Genomic DNA, 9510 nt, shown 5'->3' on the forward strand with positions numbered 1-9510 from the left:
TATCGATAAATAATTTTGCAGACAACACCACTCCATTTTACAAGCGCAAGAGGTTTAATATAAAAATGAAAAGTGTAAAACCTCCTCGCACTGAAAGGCAATGGCCGCTAAATTCGAATTTGGAATTCCTAAAATAAAATTTAATGTCGTTTGTTTCTGTCTTTCCCTGCAGCAAGTGCTCACAAGTACTACGAACTTCTGATATTTTGATTTATAATTTTAAGTAAAGTGTAATATTATAAAAGATTTGTCTTTCGCTGGCATCATGCCCAGGTGTTTTATAAACTCTGTGCGACGTCTCAAGAGGAGTTTCATACAGGAATTTGGTGAATTTTCTGTCGAAAGTAAGTCACTTTGTATTTCGAGAAATGTCCAAATATTTTTCTAAGCTGTGTTACTGAGTGGTAGTTTTTAGTATAAATGGGCAGATAATATACTGTTCTATAATACTTACCGTAGTTTTCCATGATAAAATCGTTTTTTCAGCTTCATATTTACTATATTTTCAACTTTATCTTTCGAACTGTACTGACAATGTCACTATGTTTTTTCAACGAAAATATTTTTATGATTGCCAATTTATATACAGATGATATGCTCAAAAGCGTAAAAATATTATGAATAACATTTATTATTACTTCAGTTTATCCTAAATTAGCAGCACGTAGATATTATTATTTTTTGTTTAAATAAATATGAAATTCTTTAAAAAAACTGGAGGGGCTTAACCCGAATATTAGTCTGGCTAGATTGTTTGAATACTTTCTATAGAAGATGCATAGGTGTGAACTAGGATTCGAGATTTACTTGGCATTATTGTGATTTCATGCTATTCTCATGGATAAAACATTAGTTCGTTAATGAAGGACCTACAGAGTGCGTAAAAACCTTCGAATCATGTTATATAGACAAATAATTTCAGATCTATAGTGGTCGAAGGGGACGTTATGGGTTTCACCTCTAGACACCTGCAGTTGCAGTTGTTAGTACTAAAAGTACCTACATTATAGAAAACATTTCAGTTATAACTAATGCGCTTCGAAAGGTTTTTTACGAGTAGTGCTTTTTGGCTCTAAAAATGTATGCCTGGGAAACCCCGAGTAGGTAAACATTTGGAGCCTCTAGATTTTATCCCTAAAACAATATGAAATTAATGTTAAGAGTCTTACAAAGGTTTGTAAATTAATATTAAATCATTATAATTTGCTCCAGATGAAATGAAGTCGACACGCGTAACAAAAATTAACGTAAAACGACAAAAGAATCTTTTGAAAACCAACGAGACGATATACCACGACAAAGTTCCGATTTCCACTCGATTTTATCTCCAATTGCTTAAAAAGAGCCAATTCTTACAACATTTCCAAGAAACAGAGCCTTACGAATACGCATCAGAAAGCGAAAAAGCAGTCAAATCTCCTGAATTAACAAAAAGTAAGAATTTAACGAAAAAGGATACAGACAAAACGTATAACTTAAGATCTTCAGAAGCAAAAACGGAACGCAAAACGTACGACAAGACGCATCGAAGGAAACGTAACGGTTGCGATAACGAAACGCAATCCATTTCCGAACTGATACAGGAAGTCAACAGGAAACGGAAGCCGCGGAAGGAACCTTTGGCGCCAATTATTGAAGAAATTAAAAGCAGGGAGCCTTTGAAAATTAACAATAAAGGTATGTTATTGTTGATACATATGATATTTTGCAAATGTTCAAAATTTTCAGTACCTAACTTAAATTCATTCTTTCTAAGTTTCCAAAGATATTCAGCGATTATTTACCAAAGGTGCTATTCAGCTTTACAAATAATGTTTTAACTAACGTTGATCGTTTCTAGCAATAATTTTCGATTTGTCTAAAATTCAATTTCGGAGAATCCACTGGGAGAATCGTTGTATAAATACACAAAATAACAAAAAAAGTTGCGTTAACTTGATCAAAAACTTCACCCACACACGAAAATAGACCGAAAAATACAGGCCGTAAACAATAAATAAATACTATCACGTCATCTCCATTGACAACTATTGGTGCTCCCACATTGCCGTTATAAAATGTTTGTAAACATTTTATAACACCAAAACATTTACTAACAAATGTTAACAATTGTTGCACTTTGTTAGAAACTGTTACATGTTATAAGTGCTCCTACATTGATGGAAAATGTTTAAACATTTTATAACATCTAGTATTGGCTCGCAGTTTGGTTTCGCCTTCTGAGGGCCGAGGACGTCTACACGGAAATGGAAGAAGATTTGCTCATTGGAATAGCTTTTATTTTTTGTTTAAAAAAGAAGAAAAAGCGCTCTTATTGGATGCGTTAAACGCTAAAAGCTAGAGGAAAATATAGTGCCACAGACTATCTCAAGGATTTGGGTATTGACGGTTGCTTAAAAGATTTTATAAGAATGAACAGTTCCGAATTTGAATATCTACAAAATTTGATTGGGGCAAAAATAGGCAAACGAGACACTACATTTAGAAAATCTTTAAGTGTGACGGAAAGACTTGCGGTAACGTTAAGATTTTTGGCAACTCTAACCCCCACCGCACCGCACCGCCTATCTCGCCATCACCCTTATAAAATGTTTACTATATAACATTACTAAACATTTTCTAACATGAAAATTTATTTGTGATTAAATGTTTGCTAACAAATGTTTACTAACGTTATTAAACATTTTCTAACGGCAATGTGGGAGCACCATATGAAACCCGATTTAAACATATTGTTATTAAATAAAAATTATTTTCTTTGAATATCATAGCCAATGCGATAGGATCGGCAGAAAAACACGTGAAGCAGCATTGCCTCGGGAAAGTGTAAGGTTGAATGTAAAAAAAGGCTTCAAAGACTCCACATACAAACAGTGTAAACGGTTTCGTGGGCATATAATATGTATAAAGATGTTGGTGTGAAACTTGATTATAATAAACTAGCTATTTTCCCGCGCCGTCCCGGGAAAACTTCTTAAAAAAATATACTCGTCAAAAGCTTCTTATAAATAATTTTCATACTCGTGAAAAGCTTTTTGTGAAAAAAAAAATCCAAATTGGTTCATTAGTTTTGGAGCCTCAAAAAATATTTCTTCTCTATTATATGACAATAGATACATATCAAAATAATATTGTAAACTAAAGACACGACAGTTTCCGCATTGGCAGGCGGTTCTGAAATCGACAAGATAGCTGAGAAGTTGAAGAGCATGGTGAAAGCGACGGCTGATGAGAAGCTTGATAAGGAACTCTTGACGTGCACGGAGTCCTTCGAAAAGGACAGCGTTGATAGTGCCGAGAGGGATGGAGATGCGAAGGAGAATGGTAAGTAAGAGACATGATTTTTTCTACATATAAAATCTGATAGAAAAGGCTGATATAAAATTTGTTATGAGTGTGTATTTAGCTTCGTAGTTGACAAGAAACGATTTTCGGTTTAATTTTCGACGCAGGTAAATAGTGGTGGAATTGCTTTTCTCAAGAGGTTCATAGGACTTTGTTAAGTAGCTAGCTGTGTGTCTATTTTCCCGTGATTCCTGCGTCTCGGGGGAACTTCGTATCCGTATCGGACAAAATATAGCCTATGTTACTCGGGGATATCCTCGCTTCCTAACAGAGAATTAAGTTTTCAAAACTGTTTAGTAAATTAGGAGCGTTTAGGGTAAAGTCTAAAAATCTTTCCCCTTTATGAGATTTGTATAGATTTGCTAGTCACAAGCTTGCTCTCTGCTAAATACATACGATTATATGCAAAATATTATATTGTGGCTTTTTATATTTTCCGTTAGAAAAACTTACAACTACACATATTCTGAGTGTTGTACCTACCTACATTTACACACAAGTATTGTTGACCCGCCTTCCTGAAATAAACCATCTATAACCAATAAATAGAACCCAACAATAAAATACGGGTTTCACTTTCACATTGAAAGTCTTGTTCCGAACTCAAAAGTTAAATAATAAATAATATTCTTTTGTCAGTATAGTGAATATATGAAAAGTCCTAGTTGTCTCCGGGGACGGAGGTAGTGGAAACTTATAGCTCGGTCGATAGGGTTCGAGCTAGGAACTAAATATATAAACAGTTCTGTAGAATATACCTAGTATGTTTTATAGTGACGTATGTTACGAACCTACTTTGTATTTTCTATCTTGGAGACCTGAGTGCTATCAACAATCTTTTTATTGTGGTTTTCATTATACACTTATATTTCGGTGTAAAATCCCATGCAATAGAGAGAGAGAGAGGTGAAGGCCCGGACTTTAACAAAGCGGAGCGCAGCGGTAAGTTTTGAAACAACCAATACAATTTCGTTATCATTTCGTCTCCACCCTCTCCTCATTAGCATCACTGATCGGAGTAAAAATAACTGGCTGATTAAAAACTTTTCCGCTCCGTTTCGCTTAATCGCTCTCTGCTACATAAGATTTCACTATAAAATATACCTCCACAAATCTACACTAAAACCCGAAACTCCTTGCTAGAACAAATTTTCGGACTGAGTCCAGTCTGCCCGTAACGAACACTAAAGATTTACCACTATCAACAATCGTTACCGATAATAACTAGATAATAATTTGAGTTTTTATTAACTTGTAAATAATTTCATATCAAAAATAACTAATTCCCTAGACCCGCAAGAGCCCCGCGAGTGGTCGGAGCCCCGGCGCTGCGCTCGCGCCACTCATACGTGCTCGTACTGCGGGAAGGGCTTCGACAGGCCCTGGGTGCTGAAGGGACATCTACGACTCCACACTGGAGAGAGACCCTTCCCGTGCCCACATCAGCATTGCGGCAGGACTTTTGCTGATCGGTAAGGGTTTATAATTGAATATTCTCGGAGCTATGTAGTCGGTCCTGTGCCTGATGCTTGCTCTGGGCAAGGAGGGAATAGACGGTTGGTGATTGAAAATCAGCGTGGACAACATTATGAGAGCCGATGAACCACTCAGAGATAGTACATTGGAGAGGTCTATGTCCGTATCCACACATAGGCTATAAAGATGTAGTATGTAAGTATATGCACAAGAGCGATTAAAGCCGAGAGAATTTACCACACAGAGCGAAGAACAAAACTAGGAGGGTTGGGCTAAGGCTTAGCCAGAATAAATTGCAATTGATAGAGAATCCATCAATTAGGTACTTCAAAAGCACACAATATGCTTTTGCAAAGACTGAATTTTGCAACAGTCACAACTGTCTCCTTTGTGCCTATGCACGATACCCTAGCTGCATGTACACATGCATGAAAGTAGTACAACATCCTGCATCCAAGCCTCAATTTATTGTCTGGCGGAATTAACGCTATATATTCTTCCTAACATTTTTTACAACAGTTCAAATCTCCGCGCTCACCAGCGGACGCGAGGTCACCACTCGTGGCAGTGGCGCTGTGGCATGTGCGGGAAGGCGTTCAGTCAGAGGAGGTACCTTGAGAGGCACAGGGATGACGCCTGTAGGAAATATAAGTGAGTGATATCTTCTATTTCATGTTGAATAGCTGTAGGGAGTAAATTCATCATCGTATCAGACAATTGCCGTCCGCTGCTGATCGTAGGCCTCCTCCAAGGAGCGGGGCCCAGCCGGGCGAAGGCTTGCCGGAGCTGCGGGATTGTTCAAAGAATTACCGCGGCCCTGGTACATAAAAGGTCTGCGACGGAACACGACGGTTTTTAGTCAGTAAGAGTCTGACACTCCCTCACCGCTGCTAACCCAAGGGACCCAGCGGGAGGGGTCATTTGATGATTTTTGACGTCGTTAAAAAAGGCCTCCTCCAAGGAACAACGAACAACGTCTTTTGCAGCCCGCATCCATGCATTGCCTGAATCTGAGCATCTGAATTATCTGTATCTGTCTTTTCATTATGGATTCACCATTAAGCTGCTTACCCAAGACAGATTTGCAACTTCAAAAAATTTTTTTTTTGTTATAAATTAGACGATATCGAACATTTCACCAAACCGTCAGTCGAAATATGTACCTACTACAATAAAGTTTCGTTCGTGTTTTTAAATAACACTTTATTTTCTTTCAGAATGCACACAAGAAACTCCTCAAAATACAACAGCAACCTCAAAGTGGTCCCGAAAGCAGAGGTCCAGGTACCAATGTACGGAATTATCAGACACAACCCTGACTCGAAGGTGGCTGCCGACCCTGACGGCTGCGAGGGTCCCATAGACCTCTCGATAGGCAAAAGGAGAACGGACGAAGATTTATGATAAGATTATGTGATTAGGTTAAAAATAAAGTGGACTGATTTTATAGGTGTTGTGGTTTTATTTGCATGTTGGTGTTGGTATATCGAAAAAATAATGTTTTGACGGGACAGGCATAGAGTCAGTAAGTAGGGCCAGCTTCAGGGTTCAAGCTACATCAATATAGGATCTCATCAAAATCTGTTCAGTCGTTTTCAGGTTACTTTCGAAGAAGACGAAGTGCGGTTTATATACAAATGGAGTATACAAATGGAGGAAATAGGTAGAGGTTGAGTGATGGTTTACAAAGAAAAACAAAATAGTTTTGTATGTTTTTATTACAGCTAAAAATTAAATAAATAAATACAATTTGTACAACTTAGTCAAATAGTTACATAAAATAAGTATCAGTTTTCAGAACTACATTTTGCAGAAAACAGTTCTTAATTTTTTTATCTTTTACAATATGACATAAAGACAGACAAATATCGCTCTTAATACTCAGTAATAAGGTCTTTAGACTGCATATAGTTCTGGTTCAAAAATCTCACAGCATACAGTAATATAGGAATAAATACTTTCACAAAATGATCATTACGTCGCGTAGTTTGAAATCGCTCTATAGCTATAATGTCCAAGACTAATTAACTGATAATGACTCATGGCACTAGCAATAGTAGCAATACAGTGCAGAATTGAATACAATATGTGACATAATGTTTTGGCACTTTCTACGTTGACACTTAGGTTTGTTTTCGATTTCATTTCGATATATTGAACAACCATACATATATATTTTTGGACTAGGAACCTGCTTTCTTGTTAGCCTCCCAGATTACAGAAATATTATATAATTTATTAGTTTTATTATTTATTTATAAATTATTATTTATTTACCAGCCTCGGACACCACGGCCTGTCGTGCAGCCGTAGTGCGGGCCGTATTGCGCGGCATGCAAACATCAATGACATTATACGTCGAGCTCTTGTTGCCGTCGGGGTACCAGCTGTATTAGAACCAAGCGGCTTGGCACGCGACGACGGTAAGAGACCAGACGGCATGTCGTTATTCCCTTGGAAGATGGGTAGGCCTTTAGTATGGGACGCAACCTGTGTCGATACTCTTGCGCCATCACACCTTCCAAGTTCTGCGTGCTGTGCTGCTGCTGCCGCTGCGGCTGCGGAGAACCTCAAGCGGCGGAAATATAGTGGCCTTGTCGGAAACTATATTTTCGAACCGTTTGGGGGTTGAAACCCTCGGGTCGTGGGGTCCGAATGCCCACATTCTATTTAAAGATCTCTCTAGGCGGCTGGTTGACGTTTCTCGTGACCAGAAGGCTGGCTATTACCTCGGACAAAGAATCAGCATGGCGATCCAACGAGGTAATGCTGCCAGCCTCTTGGGCACGCTCCCAGTTGACAGCGATGGGGACGAATTTTTTGACGCTTTTTAGTTGTTTGTTTTACTAGGATAGTTTTTGATTTTTATTGTAAATATGTATTGTAAATATCTATGTAAATTTATTAGGAAATTATTACATGCCATGAAAAAATCTCTTGCACTTTATATAATTTATAAAATGATGTTTAAAAACTAAACTAAGCTCTTTTTTATCAATAAATAATGTGGACAATAATAATCTGCTAACTTATAAGCGAATAATGTATGTATATTTTATTATTTTATGTAAATAAAAACTCACAGCAATGACTAGTATGATGAATGAGACAATTTGAAACTAACTATATTAATATACAGGCTGTTTTTATTTCAATTTTGGCTTTCAAGCACCAAAATCTCGTGTTAGCTTAGTTTAAAAAAACAACAGCCTGTGTACATACGACATATTTTGAAATCTAAATCCGAGTTCCCAATAAGCAACATTTGGGGCAACACGAAAGGAGACAAAAGTTCCGTACTGCCTTTCAATATGTTGGGCAATTTGTTGGGCAACATGTTGCGCGACTATTGTTGCTTAGTGGAAACGCGGCTTTAAGTTATGCATCGGCAAATAAACAACTATAGCTAATGCCTACAAATATTTAGAATGCTTTTTGTCGGTCACATTATTTTTAATAGCAATTTAGGATCACATCCATTTCTTTACAGCATTTTAACGAAGCTACGGTGACATAACTGATTCATCAATCAAACAATATTTTATTTATAACTGTCAATTTACTTAAGGTGAATCTTGAACTTGTATATTATTATCGCGGCCAATAAGATCACGCACGCCTCATATCGAATGTAAACGTAACTACTAACTAAGATAAAATATCAAAAAAACATTTTATTTTGAATTTTCCGCTACAAGTTCACCTTAAATAACTTAAGATATTATGTCACCCTAACAATTATTATAAAATAACGGATACATTAAAAGTTATCTTTCCATATTATCCTTCTCACGTTCCCAGTTAGTAAGAGATGACAATACTTCTGTGACCGACTTACTTCGAATCACAATACCCAAACCATCCATTGTTTCCGATTAATTATTGAAATAGGACATAAATTATATGAAGCTCATGTCAAATTACAATCTGTAATCAGAAACAACGGAATGGATCGATTATTGCAATCCACACTTAACTATAGTTCGGCCATTCAGAGAATGCGTTCCTGACACGTCGCGATTGAACTGACGACGTAACTACATTCATTGATTATTGATATAATAATGTTGTTTTAATGCTCCTCAATTGTTAAAACGGTAAACAACCAGCAAAATATTTTTATCGTAACTGCAACGCCATTGCAAAGTTACGTCGTCAGTTCAATCGCGACGTGTCAGGAACGCATTCTCTGAATGGCCGAACTATAATAAAAGCTACAATGAACAGACACACATACAAAGGCACCTCACTAGTAATTAAATGCACTTTTTATTGCTGATATATATGTATATACTTTATATTTATATATTACTTACATATTTAGATACAATATATGTATAACAGATCATTTTTTTATGGGCAAAGTCCGATAAGTATATATACACAAAAAACACCATACTGTATATTGATATTTTAGTTGATCTATGGGATTAAATTACTGAATTGAATATAATATGAATGGAAAATTATGTTAACTGACAATATTCAATTGGTTTTCGATTGAATTGATGATGAATCAATCGATTTTATCATAATTACCAAATATGTTCTTTTTATTTGTATCCAAGTACAGTAACAACAATCAAAGTACAAAAATCCTGTATTTTTTTTTTATAATCTATAACATCACCGGACTTCACCCATTTACTTACAACAGATTTACTTACCCGACAAGCAAAAACAAGCAAA

The 9510-nt window shown here is 36.5% G+C and overlaps 1 protein-coding gene and 1 long non-coding RNA gene across 2 annotated transcripts; both read left to right on the forward strand.

The window, feature by feature from the left end:
- Nucleotides 1-265: 265 nt before the first annotated feature.
- Nucleotides 266-6225, forward strand: LOC124641468 (zinc finger protein 761-like). Its single transcript, XM_047179537.1, has 6 exons — nucleotides 266-344; nucleotides 1213-1677; nucleotides 3154-3324; nucleotides 4637-4817; nucleotides 5341-5472; nucleotides 6039-6225. Exons 1-6 carry the CDS (start codon nucleotides 266-268, stop codon nucleotides 6223-6225), a joined length of 1215 nt encoding a protein of 404 aa, XP_047035493.1.
- Nucleotides 6226-6910: 685 nt separating this feature from the next.
- Nucleotides 6911-8800, forward strand: LOC124641234. The gene is made up of 2 exons (XR_006985653.1): nucleotides 6911-7062; nucleotides 7730-8800. It is a non-coding gene; the product is annotated as an uncharacterized LOC124641234 (long non-coding RNA).
- Nucleotides 8801-9510: the final 710 nt, after the last annotated feature.

The sequence above is a fragment of the Helicoverpa zea genome, chromosome 22 (genome assembly GCF_022581195.2).
Source record: "Helicoverpa zea isolate HzStark_Cry1AcR chromosome 22, ilHelZeax1.1, whole genome shotgun sequence".
Classification (NCBI taxonomy): domain Eukaryota; kingdom Metazoa; phylum Arthropoda; class Insecta; order Lepidoptera; family Noctuidae; genus Helicoverpa; species Helicoverpa zea.